Source organism: Nannobrachium achirus, assembly GCF_963921795.1.
Source record: "Nannobrachium achirus genome assembly, chromosome: 13".
Classification (NCBI taxonomy): domain Eukaryota; kingdom Metazoa; phylum Chordata; class Actinopteri; order Myctophiformes; family Myctophidae; genus Nannobrachium; species Nannobrachium achirus.
In genome coordinates, this window is record NC_137833.1 from 61184529 (window position 1) to 61207787 (window position 23259).

General features: G+C 45.2%; 1 protein-coding gene across 1 annotated transcript in view; it reads right to left on the minus strand.

The window, feature by feature from the left end:
- Positions 1-23259, minus strand: part of piezo1 (piezo type mechanosensitive ion channel component 1 (Er blood group)) — a 186901-nt gene that overhangs the window by 33286 nt on the left and 130356 nt on the right. Inside the window, exons 25-34 of the mRNA XM_080740889.1 lie at positions 19777-20020; positions 19080-19176; positions 15712-15877; positions 7284-7373; positions 6854-6942; positions 6050-6118; positions 4158-4261; positions 3483-3603; positions 2221-2289; positions 195-367 (exon numbers count right to left, since the gene is read on the minus strand). Coding sequence (XP_080597015.1) covers positions 195-367; positions 2221-2289; positions 3483-3603; positions 4158-4261; positions 6050-6118; positions 6854-6942; positions 7284-7373; positions 15712-15877; positions 19080-19176; positions 19777-20020 — 1222 coding nt within the window. The remainder of the gene's footprint in view (positions 1-194; positions 368-2220; positions 2290-3482; positions 3604-4157; positions 4262-6049; positions 6119-6853; positions 6943-7283; positions 7374-15711; positions 15878-19079; positions 19177-19776; positions 20021-23259) is intronic.

Sequence of the window (23259 nt, forward strand, 5' to 3'; positions counted from 1 at the left end):
GATCTCCATATATGGGTAACTGGTCCGATATACACCACTGGCCAGATTGCCAAGGGCGAGGTCGCATATCGCCCTGAGGCGTCTTACTAGTGTCCAGAACTGTGTGTGTGTGTGTGTGTGTGTGTGTGTGTGTGTGTGTGTGTGTGTGTGTGTGTGTGTGTGTGTGTGTGTGTGTGTGTGTGTGTGTGCGTTACCTGTCCTATCTTGTGTATGAGCAGGTAGCGTTCGTTGCAGAGGACAGTAGAAGTGTCTCGGTACTGTTTGGTCAGCAGGTTGAGCCACTGGGTCAGCCCGTCCACCATGGCTAGAATGATGGCCCACAAGAACCGTAGGATGTCCAAGATCTTCTGCACCATCTCACCATGGCCTGGAGAGAGAGATAGAGAGAGAGAGAGAGAGAGAGAGAGAGAGGGACAGGGAAGAGCAAACAGAGGAATAAGAGATGTATAGTTGGACATTGAATATGAGCAACACTATCTCTCTACTCTTTACCTATCATGACTTACTGCTGTTGCTGCTAAGACACCTGAATTCCCCCATTAAGAACACTTTCCCAGCCACTTTCTATTGCCACTGTACTCGCCCGTACTTCTTTAGTACTTCAATTAGCTGGACCGGAATTTTCCGGACTTAGTAATTAAAAACAAAAGAAATGATAATCATCGCAAAAAAACTATCCTCTCCTCTTCTTCTTCTACGGCTCATTCCAAATGATCAGGTCTCAAAGCTGAACCGGAAGTGCTTTTGATCGCTTCCTGGTCATAATAGCTGTTTTTAGCCATCCCAACGCAATATACACTGGAGCGTTAGCCTAGCCTCCGTACGCCGCAATTTCACCCAGAATCAAGTTGACATGGAGTGTGCATATAGACAGCATGCCGTGCGCTTATATCGATGTGCACGGATCGTGCACGCGGAGCGCCTCATGGGAAGAATGTTTTTGTTTAAATCCCCTATTTCAGGCAATGGATAGCTGCGGCTGAAACAGGGTGACTACTGAATCACCGACACCTTTTAAGTGAAACGATAGACATGTTGTTGGGGCTCTCTGGTGGTCTGGTAAAATTAATGCTGTCTCAGATCATAAGGTATATTCCTGAAATAATAGAAATTCCCAGCTAAACCACCGACAGCCATTCTAGGAGGCTGGGAAAGTGTTTTAAGAGAACCCCCAAAACTACAGTTGTGACCTTTTTCCATGTACCTTGCTGGTGGGTGAAGACATTCTATTAAACACTATAAACTTCATCTGGTTTGGCACTTCCAGATTTAAACCCCACATTTGAATCACACATTGAAGCAGAGCCAAAACCCTTTCACTTACACCCATAGGGGGCAACAAGAATGCTAAAAATGTCACTGTGTGTTGCAGAAGAATGATTGCTTTTTCACCAAATTAGGTACAAATGATGTTGTGAACTTGTTGTGAGTCATGTAACAATGCCTGTCAAACAGGTTTTTGATATTTTATAATGTTTACCTTTAATTGCCTTTAACACTTAGTGAGGCCTATTTCTTACAAGTAATTCCATATGGTATCATGAACACAACGTCCAATCATCAAGCCCTAATTGGAATCTAGTTGAGGGCCCTCCATAAAGTACACCTCCAAAAGCATGTTCTCTTCTGCCCATTAGGGGATGCCATAAATGTGAACTCTATGTTGCAGAAACTATATCCCCCTCCCCGCATCTTCCTCTCATCCTGCCTGCTTCAACCCATGACTGACACAGCCCTGGGTAGGCCACCCAGCCTGGTGAAGACCTGCGCTCAGAGGAGTGTCCTTCTCTAGTAAAGAACTATTTTTGGTGTTTTGAGCAAGCTATCTAGTACTTGTGCAGCTTCCCTGCTTGAAAGGGATGGTACAGTCCACAAGGAGGTTTTAACTGGGTTCCACTTATACAATGGCCACAACATTTTTCTTCTTTTTACTCTTCTTTACTTTAGTATGTGCAGGTAATTGTACAGGTAGTAGTTGTAAGTTGTAAGGTGAAAAACCTTTAAATAAAATAAAAAATGACTACTGTAAATAAAATGCAAAGAAATGTTCATTGAGTTTCCATTATTGTATTGTGGTAACAGCAAACATCTTATAACATCTGAAAATCACACTGCAACTACCTGGATGGACAGATTTAGTTAAATATCTGCATAAGCAGTAGCTTCATTCTAAAATAGTGGTAGCATTTGGAATGATTCTCTGAGAAACATTGAACTTACTGGATTCCTCACTGTCTTCCACCTCATCCTGGGTGACCTGTTCCTCAAACACATCATTGTCCTCACAACCTGCAATACACACGCGCGCGCGCGCGCACACACACACACACACACACACACACACACACACACACACACACACACACACACACACACACACACACACACACACACACACACACACACACACACACACACACACACACACACACACACACACACACAATCGAGTCATGTTTAAGTTCTTGACTCAATTTTAACAAAATGTGAAAAATAAACAGTCAGTGAACCATTGGAACCATAATGCAATTTCTTTCCAATTTGGTCAATGCCAAGTTTCTGTTGTGGGGAGTGCACAGACAACACATTCCTGATCTAATGAACACAGGAGCAGAGTGAGTGAAGGTTCATGCTACTTCCCCCAGATGCCCTCCCTGCGGAACCAACCAACATAAGTAGCTACAATCCCTCACTGGCTTCCCAAACGTGAACACTAGTGGCCGTAGCCAAACTCCCATCTCCGTGGTTTGATTGATTGACTGAATACTTTATTAGTAAGAAATGTAAACACCAGGTACAGTCAGACATTTAGGCTAAAAGGAAAACACAAAAACATCTTGGGAACTTGTTTCCATTATGGTCCTATATGGTGGGGGACATTTCTACCTCTACCACTCATACACCCCAGTAGATATTAACTTAAGCAGAAGTTAAATAATGTCAATTTTGTGGAGCTGATTGCTGAACTTACATTACTCTACCCATTTAACACATAATTATGGTGCCACACACATGGTGCCAAAAAAACGTCCTACTTCCAGTTTCGGCATGATCGCGTTCGCGAAATGCATGTTTGACTCCCAGAATAGCCCATGGCAGCTCCCATGGCAGCCATGTTTGTTTACAGTTGAAGAAAACACTATAGCCTATATCTTTTGAATGCCTGAAAGGATTTCAATGTTTTAGTTTGAAAGCTGTGAATGGCGTGCACACGTGTGGTGCATCATCTGTGCATTATCCACGCATGACCCGTGCACATCATGCACATTAAAAGGTAAGATTCTAAAGATTCTGGCAATGGAAGACACTGAAGATTGTAATGCTTGGCAACAATTGTGTTAAGCATAGAACAAATTGCAAATGGAATACAAAAGTAATTAGCCAGAAATGCAAATAACGCAATAACGCAAGAAGTACTCCAAAAGCCCCCAAATTGATGTCAATCCTTTAGAGGTCTTAAGAGAACATGACCCGTCTCTTACCTGGCACGGAACAAGTGTCCTGTTGTAATGCCCTCTCTCTAGCCGCCTTATGTTCTTTCTGCTGTCTCTGGCGTTCTCTGAGTGCAGCCTTCACGCTGGTTACCCAGCCCTGGTAGGCCAACTGGGGGGGGGGGGGGGGGGGGGGGGATGGTACAGCATAATGTTGCAGCCATAGATCAAAGGTCGCAGGTCAGAACTGGCTGGTATGACTTTAGCGGGTATCACAATATTTATGGACCATCCATCAATATTTCAATTCTCTCCATAATCCAAGTTTCTCTAAAGCTTGTAAACCGTCGTTGTCAGGTGAAAACCCTATATGTCCAAAACCGTTTTGCGTTTATCATTTTAAAAATGATTTAAACTAGTGAAAACAGACGATCTACAAGCACACAACGCCTCGCACCGCGAGGCGTTGTGTGCTTGTAGATCGTCTGTTTTCACTACTTTTGTGCGACGGCCTTGTATGATGAAGCAGGGCTTTAGTTTGCATAAGAACGAACACATTTGAAACTTGGAGATACAAGGTTTCCACCCGACAACGACGAAACCCAAGTTTATTATATATTTACTGAAATTAGACTTTGTATTTTATTTTGATTTGAACTCAATATATACATTTAGTCACCTGTCATAATATTTGATATGTATAAATCCATAGGTTGTTTTGCTGACCTGGCAGGCTGTCTGCTTCTGAGGCTTCTGGTCGTCTGCCTGCTGCAGCTCCTCATCTTCCTCACTGTCTGACTCAAACAGGTAGTACTCTCCTGAATGGAGCACTGGAAGGAGAAGAAATACAACATTTACATCCTTTTCCTACCCTTTTCTTTTACAGCATGCTGCAAATTGCCAATTATTTTTTTATTTTTTTGTAACTTTGTTTTTACTAACACAAAGAAAATACAACAATACAGGGGTTTATATATACCTTATATACATTATATACCTTCTTATTTTACATTTCTCCTTTTTTGAATGTATACAATAACCATTTTTCCCATCTTTTATTAAAGAGTTCTTCCTTTATTTTCAACTTAAATGTTAGTTGTTCCATGTCCTGAATATTGTCCAAGATCGTCCTCCCTTGCCAATAGTCCTGGATATCATCCTTGAGCCAGTTCCTGGTAATTGCCTTTTTCACAGCAACCAGGAGGATCTTAGTCAGATATTTGTCCCCTGCTTGTATAGACTATGTATATGTATATACATGTATATGACCCATGTATAGTACCAGTAAGACTCCCTAATCGGGAGATAAGCGACCGTAGGTGGCTTATCTCCACAAATAGGGCAAAAATTTGTTTTTCCAAAATCTTCCTGATCCATGTTGATGACATGAGTGAGGAATTTCATATCTCAACACCTCACATATAACGTACGAATGTATGACATCCCAGAACGGCTGGACCATTTTTAAACTCCAAAATATGTGTGAATGATTGGGATCGCCACATTTTATTGTGTGAATGTTATTAAATAAGCCATTAAGACCTGAGGCCGATTTGACAAATGCCTTCTAAATCTTTAGTTCTCAAACTTGACACACTGTGAGCTTGTATATCTGCTATTTTTGAATGGCCGACGCAAAAATCTAAAATGACAAACTGTACTGTCCTCATTTGTGTACGACTTTTGATTTTGTATTTCAATTGATGCTGAATAGCAGGGGTCTTCAAAATGTTCAGGCTAAGGACTCCTTAGTTGAGAGAGAGATGAAGCAGGGACCCCCACAACCTTTTCATAGAGCCCATATAGTTTAATTGTTTGACAGCACAATCATCAGTGTATTTTGTATTCATGTCAATTTGTGTTTTCAGATATTTAACCGTCAATACATAACTTGACATTTCACTCTATACTCTATACTTACTCTATGGTCTGTTCTTTTCCCCTCGTTGTGAGCTTGTAGATCTGCTATTTTTGGCTAAAGTTCTCAGAATATGGACACTAGGGTTCAAGTGGTTAATGTAAAAAAGGAGAAAAAAAAACTTTCTATCACTCAAAGATTTGGAAGACCCCCTGTAGTAACTCTGAGGATCTCCTAGGGGTCCCGGACCCCTTGTTGAAGACCCCTGTTGTATAACATTTAATCTACCATTGTGAGGACAAGGTTTCTAAGATTAGATCAAATTAAACATTATTGCCATGACAAATATGTCTGCATCACATGCCAAGAACCATCATCAATATAAAAAGAACATCTGAAAATAATAAATTACATTTATCCTAGTCCTGTGTTGGATTCAACTGTGAGTACCATTCTAAATGCAATACACTGTATGAAAGTATATAGAATATAGTATGATCAGACATTATATCTACATTACTGTAAGAACATACTGTAGGAAAAGGGACATTAACGATTAAAGGACAAAAACAATATTGGAGATATAGGATTAAAAGGTGCTAGTCCGGGTCAACAGGGACGTGAGATAGTTCATACTGTATGTTCCCCATGTTTTAACAAGGTCTGCAGGGTGTTATGATGGGTGGTTAGAGGCATATGGAACAGTGAATACAACAATAGGTAATAATAGAGATAGGGCAGATGGACGTGCTTGTCAGACCTGTAGCGTGATCCATCCATTGCCGGTGCCATTTCTTCTTCTTAGACCTCCTCTTATCCTTCTGAGGCTCTGGAGGAGGAACAGAAGAGAGAATCTTTTTGAAACATAGCTTCGTCCAGCCTCCTTTCTGCATAGTCAAACCCTTCCTCAATGTTTTCTGTGGTTCTATGGTACAGACGGACAAGTCGTTTTATGGAATTTCTGCATTTCTTATGGTTCTATCGCAGGTCATTGGCAGGGACGTGCAGAGAATGTTAGAGAGGCAGGGGCTGAAATCTCTTAAAAGGGCCTTTTGGTGAAAATATCTAAAATAGCAGACCTCCAAGCTCACAACGCGTCGCAGCACGACACGTTGTGAGCTTGGAGGTTGGCTATTTTCAGTGCTTGATACCACACTGAATTCAGCATAATCAAGTCAATACTGGAGATGTGATGTACGGCATGGATTTCTACACAGAGAGAGCAATTCTTTCAACATAAGATGCTCCATTCAATTTCAGGAGGGTTTGGACAAGGCAATTCTCTTGAATGCTGCCTTCAGGTATGGCATTGAAAGAGGGATTTTGCATTTCTTTCACCATAGTAAAAAATGCATTCATGGTCTGGAGAGGACACTTTTTTACAGACGGATAAAAGGGCAGGGGCTCAAACCCCCTTTGATGTGTATGTGTGCATGTGGCTGGTCATTGGTGTGGTAAAAAAGGCTTGATCCAGGTTAGTGCCCGACTCCCATGTTACAATTTTTATAATAATCATCATCATCGTCAAAACAGTATTGTCAGTTTAACAGTCAGTTATTCATACCAGAAGCCTGCTCTTCCTTGGTTCCTTCCTTGCTTGATGACTTGCGTCCTTCTTTGTACTTCTGCTGCTTAGAGCGAATTCTCTTCATCCTGAGAAAAGAAAGAAGAAAGGAGACAGGAGGACAGAGGAAAGTCAGTTACTCCAGATGTCAACATTTCATGTGTCTTTTACTCTTCCATTTTCGCATTACTGGGATACTTCATACAATTTTGTATTGTATTAGGGATTTATCAATTATTGTAATTATTGTAATTTATTTGGCAGTTTTATACTGAACATTGTAAATGAGATTATTCACATCAAAACCTCAGATTGCAGAGGTGCAGCCCAGCAGCAACTGTAACTGGCAATCCACTTCTGCTGTTAGTTTATAACCAATGTTTCAGGGCTTTTGATAAAGGTACATTTACAGGAGACCAATATAACTTACGATCTCTTGAGCTGTGACAAAGACTTCTCCTCGATCTGTTGGTGGAACTTCATGTTTTTCACAATGCTGGATCTGAAGAGCTCAAATCCCCTGGAGGGAAAACACATTTATTTTAAATCTTAGACACTAGGTCACAGTGTCACTACTAGGTACAGTAGCACTTCTATTAAATTAAATGGTAGGGTGACTAAGCGTGGAACCATGTATACTAATGCAGAACTAATAAAAGATCTTCACCTCAAAATATATTTGAGTTGTGTAGCTGTTCTCCAGACATACATAATAATCATCATAAAAAGCTATAAGGCTTTAATAACATCTAATATTTAAATAGCCGATCATGTAGATCGGCTATTTTCACAATTTCTAATATTTGACAATTTGACAATTTGACTAATGTTTGACCTAAAAAGGTCTTTAAAGTCCTTAAATTGTCACTTTAGATACCCTGTATACACTTATACTGTATGTCTGTCTGTTTACTGTTGAGTGAGAAGATAATGTTAACATTTAGCTAAACATCTTGGGACCCCCAAAATAATTTGGGGGCCCTTCTGAGGGTCCCGACCCACAGGTTGAGAACCACTGTATTATAGTTCTGTTGACAAAATGAACACCGCATCCATCCATCCATTCATCCATCACCTCTCCTCTTACCTAGAGCACTGGTTCTCAACCTGTGGGTCGGGACCCCCAGGGGGGTCCCCAAATTATTTTGGGGGGTCCTCAGATGATTAGCTTAATGTGAAACATTGTTTTCTCACTCAACATTAAACAAACCAGCATAACGTTTAACTCTTTTACCGCTATGTACGTTAACGTTTGCTCCATTCTGGCAGGTTACTTTCGCCAATACGAACGCTTGTTCGTTCGTTCTTTTACCTTGTTTGAGCACTGTAATCTGATGAGGGGTCGCGCGGGTTTGTACAGTAAAAGCAGCTCCCGTAACGCTGCTCTCAAATCTCCACCACACAATGCATGGCTAAATCACTTCCTGGCTGTTTTCTGTGGACCTGATCTAGAAAATGCATTTCTATGCGCTGAGCAACGGGGCGAGGGAAGGGCCATTTGCACATTCATTCATTGCATGTGGCTGCCCCCTGCAGTCAGTTTGGCTCGATTACAGTTATGTCTGAGTGTACCAAAATAATTCGTTTTAAAATAATGGATGGATAATGTTCTATTTCATCCCTCCTGACCGCCAGAGGCGGTGCTTTAAGCACTGAATATTCCCCCTCGCGCATGCGTAGTTCGAGTGTTTATACCAAAAAAGTCACCTGTGACCCCCGTATGACCCGGTAGTGGTCTATATGTATCGGGGATCATCAGGGAATCAGTCCCTTTTTTTTTCTCGCATGCGAAGTTGTAACTTTGCGTTATGCTTATGCTTAAATGATTAAGCTGCATTTCCATATAAATAAATCTACTTATTGAAAGTTAAGTTGCTAGTAGTTCCGCGGCCATATACATTGGCCGGAGTAGCGAAGCGTTCGCCCTCCGGGGACTGCAACTTTATCAACAACAAACAAAGCGTCCACGCTATGGCGTTCTCAACTCCTCTCGCCGGTAAGGAAGGGTCTTCTTCTCCGGTCAGAAGGTAAGGTTATTAGCGGTGCTATCCGCATTTAAGACGACGCTCGGTTGAGTTCAGTCTGACTTTGATAGTTGTCCACCTATGTTGGTAAAAGCCGCGTCCGCGCCGCTTCCCTCCAATGTAAGGTTGTTTGGTCCATCGTAGACGGTTCTGTTATCGTGGCGTTACTATTATAAAGGATAAAAGTGCTTTTTCCTTTTTTTCTTCATACACGCTGTATATAGCGATTGATTTTCGTTGTTTTTGGAGCTGTGTGGAACACAAGCTCCCTATACGTGGCCGTGTGTGTAGGTATGTGGGTGGGTATGTGGGTGGGTGGGTCTGTGGGTCTGTATGTAGCCTGTATGTAGTAACCCTGGGTGACCAGAGAGGTGCTGTTGAGTCTAGCCTGCCCTGAGCATCAACTGCAATACACACACACACACACACACACACACACACACACACACACACACACACACACACACACACACACACACACACACACACACACACACACACACACACACACACACACACACAGCTCCACTTCGAACAGAGGTTCGATTTTTTGGTCCCCGCTGGTGGCAACGGCGAGCGTTAACGCTCCACGCTCCCAGCGTGAGGGTTTAGCCTAGCTAGTAGCTACTGCTCATTTAGTTTCACTTTAAAGGCTTGTGCCTAATAGCTATTATTATAGCAGCTTTTGTTTGTTGTTCCCCTGCTGGGTTGGCAGCTAAGTGCTCCCTCAGCTAAGGGCGTTTGGTTTAGTTAATAACCAGCTTCTAGTAGCGTGGCGAATCTTTTTTCCCAAGCTAGTTTCTTTTTTCGTTAACCTTACTGGGGCATAGGCAGCTACGCGCTCCCAGCCCTAGTTTACAGCTGCTACGGTATAGCTACTTTTCTGAAGTTTATTGTTTAATTCAGAATATATATTCTTTGTTAACTTTCTAACAACAACAGCCTCTGATGGTGTAGGCAGGCAGCATAAGCGCTCCACGGCTGTAGCTAGTTTTCTGTATAACTAGCTACTAGTACTTTTTCTTTCTAATTAAGAATTTATATTTCTAAATACAACCTTCTGGTTACATTAGCCTCGGCTGGTGCTGGCGGTGTGAGCGCCCTCTCCCCCCAGCTTACGGCATCTGCTGTAGCTAGCTTTCTGTAGAACTAGCTACTAGTATATTTTTTCTAATTTAAGAATTTATATTTCTAATTATAACCTTCTGGTTATATTAGCCTCTGCTGGTGCAGTCGGCGTGAGCGCCCACTCCCCCCAGCTTACGGCATCTGCGGCAGCTAGCCTATTTGGGAGCTAGCTACTGGTACTAACTGTATATTTTATATTTTTATATTTATAATATCATTTTTTGATTGGCATATAATTTTCCGGCAACGACGGCCTCTGCTGGTGCAGGCAGCGTGAGCGCTCCCTCCCCCCAGTAAGTTGTCTTCAGACAAAACCAACGACCTCTGCTGGAGCAGGCAGCGTGAGCGCTCCCTCCCCCCAGTATACGGTCCAAAGCAGCAACTGATAGCGCTTGCGCTCAGTGCTTAGCTGGTGTAGTAGAACTTGTGCTGCTGCAATGGAGTGCTCAGCCTCTCACCTGTGCACCAACTGTCAGGCCCCTCTTCGTCCTGACGATGGCCATGACCTCTGCCCTAAGTGCCTTGGCACTCAACATCTGAAGGAGGCACTTACTGATAAAGCCTGTATGAACTGCGGCTACATGACGCGGGCACTGAGGGTTGCCAGGCTGGCAGAAGTAGATGGCGAAGGTGAACTCCCATCAGGTCAGTCAGCTTCACACCAGACTAGGCAGGCTAAGCGGCGAGTGGAGGCGGCCGCTGCTAGTGATAATGCCGGCCCCCCTTCCAAGAAGAAGACAAAGACTGAGCGAAAATTAACTTTGAAGGTTGATCTGCTGACCGCTGAATTGGCCGAGATGAAGGCAATGCTAATGGCTCACCGGCCTGTGTCCCCATCAGAGCAAGCTCAGGTTCCCGGTCTACAAATGCCACACCTTGTCCCAGAGGATGATACGCTCTCCCTGGTGGCATCAGACACGCACTTCGGGGAATACCACGGAGAGGTGGGATACCACGGAGAGGCGGAAGATGAGGAGGATGCGTCCTCTCGAACCTCAAACCCGGGCTCCCATTCCTCAGGTCGGAGCTCGCTGGCTGAAACGGAGGCTTGCTCTATGCGCGAGATTCTGCGCATGGCCTTAGAGCGCCTAAATGTCCTTATACCGCAGCAGGCTGATTCAGCTCCTGCTAGCGCCTTCTTCAGGCGCAGGCCACCCCCTACAGCCTTTACCGTTCCTCATTCAGAGGACTTCCTGAGGGAGCTGCATGCCAGCTGGGCAGATACTAAGGCTGGCGCCCGCATGTCTGCGGATGCTCGCACCCTGGCTGCTATGCACGATGCCGCAGCAGTGGGTCTGGATCGAATGCCGGCGGTTGAGCCGTGCATTGCATCCTTCGTATTACTCCCCGAGGAGTGTCTGGGCCAGGACACAAGGTGCCCTCGTCCCCAGTGCAGGCTCACCGACGATTTGCTCATCAGAGCTTATGACACAGGGTCTCGTGCCGGGCGTATAGGCAACTCCCTCTCTCACCTGATGCTTGCCCTCTCAGCCAGTCTACGTGAGGGCAAAGAGGAGGTAGAGGACAAGACAGGAGGAGACAACATCTCCCTCTGTGATGCGGCCCTGGAGGCATTTGGACACATGTCCCGGGAGGTTGGACGGATGATGTCCCATCTCGTCCAGGCTCGACGCCAGGTGTGGCTATCCCAAGCGCCGATCAGAGAGAAGTCGAAGAAGACTCTACGTGCTCTCCCGGTGGAGCCTGGAACCGTGTTTGGCTCACATGCCCAAGAGGCACTGGATAGGACAATCCAGGCGGGGCAGACAAGGCAGCAGCTCGCAAGCCTGCGACGCATGCCTCCCCCCAGCAGAACTCCCCCCGGTAGGGGTAGGGGCTTCGGGGGGCAGACAAGGGCTGCCCCACAAACTTACACACCACCAGCTCAGGCCAGAGGCCAGCGCCGCTATCAGCAGCCTGCGCAGGCGCAGTCCCAGGACTTTCGGTTCTCTGCCCCCGCGCCCCCTAGGCCATCTAGGCAGTTTCAGACCCCGGACCCTGGACGACGCCCCCCCTCCAGGGCCCCTAGGGGTCGAGGGGCTGCTAGATACTGAAGCCACGGGGCCGGCCGTCGGATATTTTTCACATCAGCAGCTCAGGTACTGGGCTGCTCAAGCTTCGGACCTGTGGATGGTTTCCACTCTAACCCACGGGTACAAGCTCCAATTCCGACGCCGGCCCCCCACAGCCAGCCGGGTCAAAATGACTACCATCGGCGACCCGGCAAAAGCCATCATATTGGACCAGGAGCTATCCGCCCTCCTGGACAAGGGCGCCATAGAGCCCGTAGACCCCCTCTTAAAACCTCAGGGGTTCTACTCAACATATTTTCTTGTCCCAAAGAAAACTGGCGGATTCCGTCCTGTGTTAGATCTCAGGGGACTAAACCAATACCTAAAGGTCATGCCATTCCACATGCTGACCCCGGTGGCCGTAATACGGTCAATTTCCCACGGGGAGTGGTTCACGTCCGTGGACTTAAAGGACGCTTATTTTCACATCCCAATTGCTCCTCAACACCGCCATTTCCTCCGGTTCGCCTATCGGGGACGACACTGGCAGTTCAGAGTACTACCGTTCGGGCTCTCCCTCTCCCCAAGGGTCTTCACCAGATGCGTGGCAGCAGCACTGGCACCGTTGCAGGCCCAGGGAATGAAGGTCCTGCCATATTTGGACGACTGGCTAATATGTGCACCATCCAGGGCACAAGTCGCCGAGCAGACCGGACGTCTTCTGTCCCACGTATCCCGTCTAGGATTAAAGGTAAATCTGCAAAAGAGTTGTCTAAATCCATTGCAAACTGCGACATTTATTGGCCTGGCCTTGCACTCAGGAAGTATGACAGCCCGTCCGTCCGCCCGCCGGGTGGACGACATTCTGGGACTTCTGCCCATTTTTCGGAGAGGCAGGTGTCTGCCATATCTCTCGTTCCTCAGCCTTCTAGGCAAACTAACATCCATTGCGGCTGTTGTTCCGCTTGGCTTGCTGCGGTTGCGCCCCTTGCAGAGGTGGCTCAACAGTTTACATCTAGATGCCGAGCGGCACAAACACAAGAAGATCATGGTGTCCCGACGGTGTCTCCTTGCCCTAGCTCCATGGAGGGACCGGGCTTACATTTCGAAGGGCGTCCCTATGGGGTCCCTTCCGTCCCGCAGGGAGAACGTGTCCACCGATGCCTGCCCCTTGGGCTGGGGTGCGGTGTGGCAGAGAAGGACAGCTCACGGACAGTGGTCTGCGAAAGACAGTACCGACCACATCAACGTGCTGGAGCTGCGAGCGGTGTATTTGGCCCTGCAGCATTTCTTGCCATTCCTCAGAGGCAAGCACGTTCTAATACGCTCAGACAACACCTCGGCCGTGTGTCACATAAACCACCAAGGTGGGACCAAGTCGGCACGGCTCCTGGAGGTGGCCACGGAGCTCTTGATGTGGGCAGCCCCACACCTGGCCAGCCTACGGGCAATACATGTGCCAGGGGACCGAAACCAGGTGGCAGACTTCCTCTCCCGTCAGAAGCCTCCTCCGGGAGAGTGGCGCCTCCATACGGAGGTGGTGCAGTCCATCTGGGACCACTTCGGCAGGGCGGAGGTGGACCTGTTCGCCTCGGAGGCGTCAGCCCACTGCCCATTGTGGTTCTCCCTAGCGGAGACAACCAGTCCTCTGGGCCAGGACGCACTGGCTCACCCATGGCCAGATGCGCTTCTTTACGCATTTCCACCTCTTCCTCTAATACAGTTAGTTCTCCAGAGGGTTCTTGGTAGCACCTTTCTGGCCGGGGAGGATTTGGTTTCCACTGCTCCACAGGCTCAGCCGTGGGATGCCATGGCGCCTCCCGGACAGGCGAGACCTCCTATCTCAGTTGGGGGGTCAGATCTGGCACCCCAACCCTCAATTCCTCAAGCTTTGTGCTTGGCTGCTGCAGGGCCCGAACCGCTCCTGAGCAGTTGTACAGGCTCCGTTCAGGAGACAATCTTGAACGCAAGAGCCCCTTCTACTAGAGCACAGTACAGCAATCACTGGAAGCTCTTTTCCAACTGGTGCAAGGTCCGCAGCGAGGATTCAGTACGCTGCTCTATTCCGATAGTCTTGCGCTTTCTACAATCGCTTCTTGGTAAGGGCCGGTCCCCGTCGACCTTAAGAGTTTATTTAGCGGCCATATCTCATGATCATGTGAGAGTTGATAATGGCACAGTGGGGAGCCACTGGATGGTGTCTGAGTTTCTCAAGGGGGCTCGGAGGCTGAACCCCCCAAGAGCCCCAAGAGCTCCAGCATGGGACCTTAATTTGGTATTAGATGCCCTATGTGGGCCTCCATTTGAGCCCTTGGCCTGGGCACCGTTGAAGTGGCTGTCTTGTAAGACGGCCTTCCTCCTGGCCATAACGTCAGCAAAGCGTGTCGGGGAGCTCCATGCCCTCTCTGTGAGTGAGTCATGTCTGAGGTGGAACGCAGACGGCTCAGGCGTCACCCTCTGGCCAAATATTGCGTTCATCCCCAAGGTGCTTTCAACTGCACACCTTAACCAGCCGATACGGCTGGCTCAGTTTATCCCTCCACCAGGAGAGCTTACAGGCAGGACGGAACTATTGTGTCCTGTGCGGGCCCTTAGGGCCTATGTTTTGGCTACTAAGAGCATTAGGCGCTCGGAGCAGCTGTTTGTTTGCCACGGTGGCCCAAAGAGGGGTTGTGCGCTGTCAAAACAGCGCCTCTCCCACTGGATTGTGGACACGATCAGCCATGCCTATGCGGCAAGCGAGCCGCCCGTACCATCGGGTATTCGCTGCCATGACACTAGGAAGGTCTCCACATCGTTGGCTGCCCTGAGGGGCGTGCCCCTGGAGGAGATCTGTGCCGCTGCCTCTTGGGCGGCGCCAGGTACATTCATGCGATACTACAAGGTTAACGTTGCCACCCCACATCCATTGGGTGTGGTCCTTCGCCCGGAGTCCTCCCTTTCTACCCACTGAGGTTTGTATTGTGGATTCCTCGTGACTCTGTTGGTATACGTCATTCAGTGCTTAAAGCACCGCCTCTGGCGGTCAGGAGGGATGAAATAGAACGAAAGTTACGTATGTAACTACGGTTCTATGAATCCCGAATGACCACCAGAGCACTGGGTCACTCAGAATCCTCGCATTCTCGCGAGAAAATTCTGTAGGGACTGATTCCCTGATGATCCCCGATACATATAGACCACTACCGGGTCATACGGGGGTCACAGGTGACTTTTTTGGTATAAACACTCGAACTACGCATGCGCGAGGGGGAATATTCAGTGCTTAAAGCACCGCCTCTGGCGGTCATTCGGGATTCATAGAACCGTAGTTACATACGTAACTTTCGTTTTATACCATCGCAAAGGTAAGCTACTTTTAAGCTACGTTTGATGGCAGTGACACAAAATAAATAAATAATAAATAAAGCAGTAAAAGAGTTAAGTATATAGAGGGTATCTGCACTTTTCTAGGACCTCTAAAATGATATATTAAACATTGGCCAAACTGTCAAATATTAGAGGTAGAAATTGTGAAAATAGCACATCTACATGCTCACAACGCCTCGCAACGCAAGGCGTTGTGAGCATGCAGATCTACTATTTTCACAATAGAACCGTGTTATACAAAATGTAATGCCTCAACTCTTAGTGCTCGTCAGGGTGGGGGGTCCCCAGTTAAAATAATATGATTATTTTGGGGGTCTCCTCTTACCTGGAGGCCTGTCTAGCGGATGCCTGGAGGTCCGCTGTGACGTGCAGGAAGTAGAAACTGAGGAAGACCCTCCGCTGCAGCAGGAGGAAGAGGAAGCAGATGCCGTCCCAGATGATCCCTGCCTCCTCTACAGGGAGGGTGCACGTCTTGTCACTCACAGTCTTTGCTGGCAGGACGGACCAGAACAAGAACACAACGTTCAAAATATGATATATGACTCATAACTGTACCATGTAAAAAGAAAAAAAAAAAAAAAAAAATATATATATATATATATATATATATATATATATATATATATATATATATATATATATATATATTCTTGACTTATTTGCACTGACTTTGGTCACTTTTTTTTCTGGCCTTGCACTATTGGGTTGTGTTGGTTGTACTGTGTATTATTGCGGTGTTGATATGGCGGTGTGATACTTGTGTTGCATGACTGCATTGACTAGCAGTGACTGTTATGTGCACTTTCTTTTTGTTTGGCACTGTTTGTCAAGTTATGCTTTGAGTATAGCTTTTTTGTGTGTGTGACGTGTCACTTATGAGCGTTGAATGTTTCGTGGTCACTTTATGTATATATTCTTCTTCTTCTTTTTTTTGCAATAGCTTTCGACACTTTATGTTTTATTTATCTTTTTTTGTGCTTGCTCTTTGGACTGTACACTACAGTACTCTTTCTTTCTTCTCTGTAACTTGTAACCTTAACTGCTGTGCTGCCTCTGGGCAACTGAATTTCCCCCGTGGGATAATAAAGGTATCTATCTATCTATCTATCTATCTATCTATCTACAGTATCTATCATGTATGAAAAACCTTAACTTGACATCTACCACAATGAGACAACAGCAGCACTGGTTACAATTCATTTTTAAATGTATTCATTTTAATTACCCACAATATCTTAGCCCCATATACAGTAGAACCTCACCCTCCTTTATTTCAAAGTTCCCACCTCAGTTGGCAAAAATCCTTTAGTTTTAAAGCTCCTTTCCGACTGGAACTATCTACCTGCTCATATCCGGTCATTATCATCTTTTCAATTGTTCAAAACTTTGCTGTCCTCTCATTTTGAGATTACTTGTTCACTCACAATATAATAGATCTGACGCAATGATTCATGTGTGCTCTGTGTCCTTTGCTAGTTTTGTGTGTTTTCTTGAAAACGAGATGGTTCATCTCAAGGGGTTATTCCCAATAAAGACATTTCAATAAAAATCACGATGGGGTAGAAACACATGCAATGTGTTACGAAATTGCAGATTTACCTTTGCGGCCTACGGTTGCAGTTAAAAGACAAACACAAAAACACAAAAAAGTGAACAAGTGGGCACACAAACAGGTGATAAAGGATGGGAGCAATTACTGTCCAGACATTACACCAGTAAGACTTCCTAATCGGGAGAACAGCGACCGTCACGTTGCATACACAAACTTTAGAAGGCAGTCGTAGCCAATCATGAGAGAATATGGGAAATGGGACAGATCCATGTTGATGAAATTACTTTAGAGATACTGTGTACCGCTTTGCGTGATTTTAGGCCAAAATATGTAGGAGCAGTGTCCAAAAATGTGTTGTGCAAAAATCGGCCTGATGGTGGCGCTAGAAGAGGGCCATGTGAGAAATCGGGGGCGGAGGTTGTGATTTGCCATCCAAGGGGTGTGTGTGGAAAGTTTGGCATCGATAGGGCCAACGGTGGCGGAGATATGAGTAGGGGCAAAAGTGTGACGTGACGTCACGTGACGTGACGTGACAGACAGACAGACAGACAGACAGACACACAGCATAGTAACCTGACGGTCGCAATTAGCACACATGCATCATGCATGCAAACATAGGCGATTTTAAGGGGTGTCCTAGGGTGCACGTGCACCCCCTGGCCGCCAGGCGGCCATTTTGTTTTTTTTTGTTTTTTTGTAATGTAACTTTATTTTATAATTATTAAATAAAACAGTGATCGTGATTTGTAAAATGTGCGCAAAAAGAGAGGTGGAGGGGCAAGTATAGTAGTTCACTCGACACTGACAGTAATGCTAATGAACGTGAACCAGAGGAGGTGGACGGAGCTTGCAGCAGCAGTGATCCAGCCACCGACATCACTGTGGAAGGCTCGCCGTTGCCGGAGACCGAGGCCCCGGTTCCTCCACAGCAAGCAAGCCCCACTCCAGACTCAACTGTTGTTACCCCAGGCCCAGACCCAGAGGAGCCAAATGAAGCCAACTTTGTTCATGAAAGAGACCCTTGCCATGGCCCGGATAAAGCCAAGCAGTTTTTGGCTTTGGGTCCATATCAGCCAGAAGATGTAGAATGTCCATTAAAGGCCGCTGGCGAAAAACAACGCAAATTCAGAAAGGAGTGGTTTAAAGATTTTGCCTGGCTGGAGTATAGCGTGCGCCATGACCGGGCGTTCTGCTTTCCATGTCGGGCCTTTGGTTCTGAGAACGCCGAGCAAGCTTTCAGGAGGACAGGTACATAAAGACACATCTCTGTTTACACAATGCTGTTGTACTCCCTCCAAGTGCATTCTATTATGTTCCCTTTTTTCAACTGTTTCGTTATATTGAAGAGAATGTGCGCAAAAAAAAGAAATGGAGGACACGACACTGTTTGAAAAGAAACTTGCTTTTTTTCAAGAGAAGGGAATGCATAATTCTGATTCATTTGGTACATTAAAACACGTCTACACACTGTACCTCACCATACCAGTTACGAGTGCTTCAGCTGAGCGCAGTTTCTCTACTTTGAGACAACTAAAAACGTATTTACGGACAACCATGACTGATAAAAGAGTGTCAGATATAGGCATTTTACAGATTGAGAAAATACACGAAATTAAAGTGCAGAAAATAATTGAAAGGTTTGCAAGTGCAAAACCCGGAGGCTGCAGTTCATTGTGTAATAAGGATGTGTCTACTATTTGTTTTTGTGAAATGCTTATTTGACACTGTAAATGACTGCTTGATTGCTTGATGAATGATGATTAACTTGATGTTTGGCTTTATATGTCCTGGCTGTGCTGCCTCTGTCTGCAAAATAAGTAAATAAATCCTATAGATAGACATATGGTGTCTAGAAAAAGAAGCACCTGTTTTACACTTTTTTTTGTTTATATTGTGTTACATTTGGGTACAAAATTAACTGCAGAAATCCGCTAAAACAACATTACAAAACCGCTAATATCCGCAATTTTTTTTCGCGCGCACGCGAACGTCGTGCACGCGCGCTGCGCGCGCGTGCATGAGGTAATAGAGGTCGTGCACCCCCTGCTGGAAGAGGCTAGAATCGCCTATGCATGCAAACACACTAGTCAGCGTCAGCAGGCTTTGCGGACTAGAACTGTGGTCAATAGATGTGTACTTACGGTCATAGTAGCCTTTGACTGTACAGACCAGACTGAACAGCTGGATCACCCAACAGAAGCCCTTCTGCATTTCTGTCACAAACACGCATGCCAGGATCTGAAAGAAAATGCACACAGCCACGTATTTGTGTGTACTGTACGTGTATTCACCTGTTTTTAATGCATGTACGAGTCTCATTTACCCAATTCACCCTTTGTCAAGTCCTGCCCGTTGTCCCGCCCCTCTTCACACCCATTGGTTGCTGTGTCTTGGTGGGACACTCGGTGGGACACTCCGTCCACTACCATTTTAATTCAGTTGCTTCGTATTGTTATTATGTGTGTTAAATTCTAATTTCAAACTTGGTTTCAGTAAAATGGAGCTGCTCAGTGGCAGTATAGTGACTCAGCATGTTTTTAAATGTTTTTATTTCTCCAAAGATTATCTTTTAGCAAATTCAACATAAAAAAGGCGGAACCAGGGCGGGACAAGGCAGATAGAGCCTGCTGGTTGGTCAGTCAGGGACCAACCAGAAGGTTAACAAAGGGTGAATTAAACCCTGCATTCAAAAATCCTGTTTCAATAAATGAAATCATTTAAAACAAAAATAGCATTTGGCGTACATCTTGTGATAACACTTCAAAGTCCTATCAACCAGTCCTATCCTATTCATCACTCTGAGATGAGATCAGCGTCCAGAAATGTAAAGGCACTTACCGCCAGCATATTTTTAGATATAATAACTGCAACATTATACATGATGAGACAGTCCCAGAGAATCAGACGGGACCTGGACGGCTTGACCAACAGCTGCGTTCCAAACAGCAGGAAGAAGAAACAGGCCAGCAGGTAGCCCAGTCCGAACACAGAGATCCTGGTCGCTCCCGTCACAAAGACCACCGCCAGGACGAACCAGAAGAGGAAACGGAACACCAGAACTTTGGCCATGTCTAGATAAGACCTGAGTGAAGGACGGACAGAGAGAGGAAGAGAACAAAGATGTCCTAAATGAATAATATTGTTATGAAAGTTATGTTTCATACTTTTGGTTGAGGTGCGATTGTGCAATTTCTTGAAGCCTGTACATGTATAAACCAGCCAGAGGGAATCCCCTCTGCCTGAGTAGCAGCTCAGAAGCCTATATGAAAAAGAGCATAATTTTAGATTTTTTGGCATAAATGAGGGCTATTGAACACCCTTTACATCTGAGTGTTGGTTAAAATAATATTGAACCAATGGAAAGTAGTAAAAAGTGCTTGGGACAAAACCTCCTAACTCCACACTTTCTGCCAAACCAGCCAACTCCACCCGATTGGCCCTCTCTTTTTGAGCGGTGGAGCCTTCTCCTATACGTGGCCGTGTGTGTGGGTATGTATGTGTGCGTGCTGTCTGTATGTAGCCTGCAGTACCTTTTATGACCACACATGTTAAGGGAGGGGCGCTGTTGTTCAGGCCACTGAGGCCAGGCACACACACACACACACACACACACACACACACACACACACACACACACACACACACACACACACACACACACACACACACACACACACACACACACACACACACACACACACACACACACACACACACACACACACACACACACAGTCTCCACCGCTCAGTTCACACAAGTGTGATTTTTTCATAAACATGTGCTATTGAACACCCTTTACGTTTGTGTGTTGGTTAAAATAATATTGAACCAATGAAAAGTAGTAAAAAGCCCTTCGGTCAAAACCTCCTTACTCCACTTGAGCTCATTTTCCCGATTTTGGAGTTAGGAGGTTTTGGCCACGACAGCAGAGATATGTTTAGCCCACATTCTTGATTTGGTTTTCTTGACATAACTTCAATTGTTCAATGAGTTTATAATCCACTTGCACTCTAGTTTCTACAATAACATACTTTCTTTGTTCACTTTGATGTTTTATGACACACTAATTGCAAAATGTCGTATTTACTGGCAAAAATCCATGATGATGGCAAAGAAGGAAACTGGTCATTTTAAGCGTTTCTATCAAAATGAATGTTTTTGACTGAACAATTTGGACAATTAGTGGTGGTGGTCACAGATGGTCTGTATGTAACCTAGGTTCCCTTCACTTTTCGGGGTTTGATCCGGTCGGGAGCGGAAACCACTCTACGTCATGTTGTAGTCCTTAACACACGGGTGACTAACCGGTCCTTTAGGCCGATTTTGAGATTTCAAAGTGCAATAACTCTCCCTGTGAAGGTCTCAGAAATTTCCCCTTCCATGACTTTTCCTAAATACTCAACATATATGTTCTCGTTTTTTTTCCCCTTCTGAAACGTTTCCTAATTATGAAATAAAATACAATTATACCACTCTGACGGTAATTATCGGCAGAATAGACCGCTCTCCCCCATTCTCCCCCTCCTAAGAGAATTCACACGTTTAGCGCTCCCGTTGTGCGCCTTTGTTCAAGGTAATGGATCATTTGCATTTCACTGTCAGCTTAGCAAAGACATTAAAACCACTACCTGGAAATGTTTTATTTCATAAATAGTATCAATATAATATTAATTATGAGAATCGCTATGGTGTATATAATGTAGGCCTATTATTAATTTATTATTTTAGCCGTGCAGGAGCAATCATTTGTGGGGAGATGATGCTCTTGCTGACCGGGAGAAGTGCGACGCTGCTGCCACTGCACAGCGTGTTTCTAAAAGCTAAGCATCATTTCAGCTAATAATACATTATAAAGAACAACTGGGTGATCTATAAGTTATCGGCCAAAATGAATATCTTGTATAGATATGCCTACACGGCACACGCTGCGCACACGCTGCGCCTGTTCTGTCCGAGTGGAGACGGCTTTTAGACGGCACGCATGTCACGGTGACATGGGTGCGATCAAACAGTATAGGCACCCGACACTTGTGTCCTGCACGTTTAATTTCTAATGGATAATCATTTGCTTTTTATTGTTACATGCCTAAGCAAAAAACACTACGTGAACATTTTACAGAGTGAAGAGAATGTGAATTATCTCTCTCTCTCTTTCTCTCTATATAGGCCTATAGATCGCATCACGCTGCAACGCTTTGTGCCGCGTTGTGCAGAGTTGAACAGCGCGATGGATATAAATAAGTGTCAAAGACTCAAAGTGAACTTTTATATTACTCCAAAGGTGCAGAGATTGTTGACAAAATGTTACATAACGTCCATCATATTGAAGTGGTTTGTTTCTCAACTCAAGTGAAAACTAAGAGACGCAGCACAAACCAGGCGCCGTCAGCGCAACAATAGAGTTGCGCATAAAAGTCGTGAATAAAATACATTTCTACCTTTAAAGTTTTCGGGGTCCGAGAAGAGTAGTCCTATGAACTTGTGTCTAATCCCTGAGTAGTGAGTAGGCTACAGTAAAGCAGAGAAAGACATAAGACAACAACTCCAGGTATGAGGAGTCCTTGTACAGGAGTGGGACAGGACGGGATTTATTTATTTATTTATTTTTAAGATGTGTTGAGTTTTTGTTGAGTTCTGAACGCTTCGGAAAGGTTCTGTTTGGCTAAGTTATTGTATTTTTCGTTTCCTCTTATTTAGCTTATTATTTTCGTTGCTTTATAAGTTGTGTTTAGACCATTCTTTATTTGTTATTTCCCTTGTTTATGTAATTTCTTTGTTAACTTTGTGTTGGGCCACGGCTTCGCTCGCCACGGCTTCGCTCTAGTGAGCCTACTGATCAACGTTCTCTTTATAATTAACTAACTTATATCAATTTCTAGTAATAATAATAATAAAGTCGGGACATATATGAAAGCTTTGCCAAACAAATGTTTAATTATATAAGCTCACAAACTGTGTGGCTATGGTGAGCTTGTTGTCCCGTCGTATTTTGAGAGGTCAATTGAAATGCTAATTCACATTTGGAAGACAATAGAACCCCCGCCGGCAGCAGGGGGAGGAGGTGTTGCGCAGCTCGGCCAAAAGGGAGAAAATCTAACGGTCTAAATGAACGGTAAATGCAGGCGGAGGGGTAGTTTTTTCAGTTCAGTCACCCAAGTGTTAAAGGACTACACTTTGGCCGGAACTATCAAACCAGAAACAGTTTTAACCCAAAAATAATTCCCCTGCACTCAAGGACATACTTTTAGGGCCTACCTAATAAACCCCTTGATGCGGAGTAGTTTTGCTTTTGGAAAATACGTTTGGTATATCCATCTTTT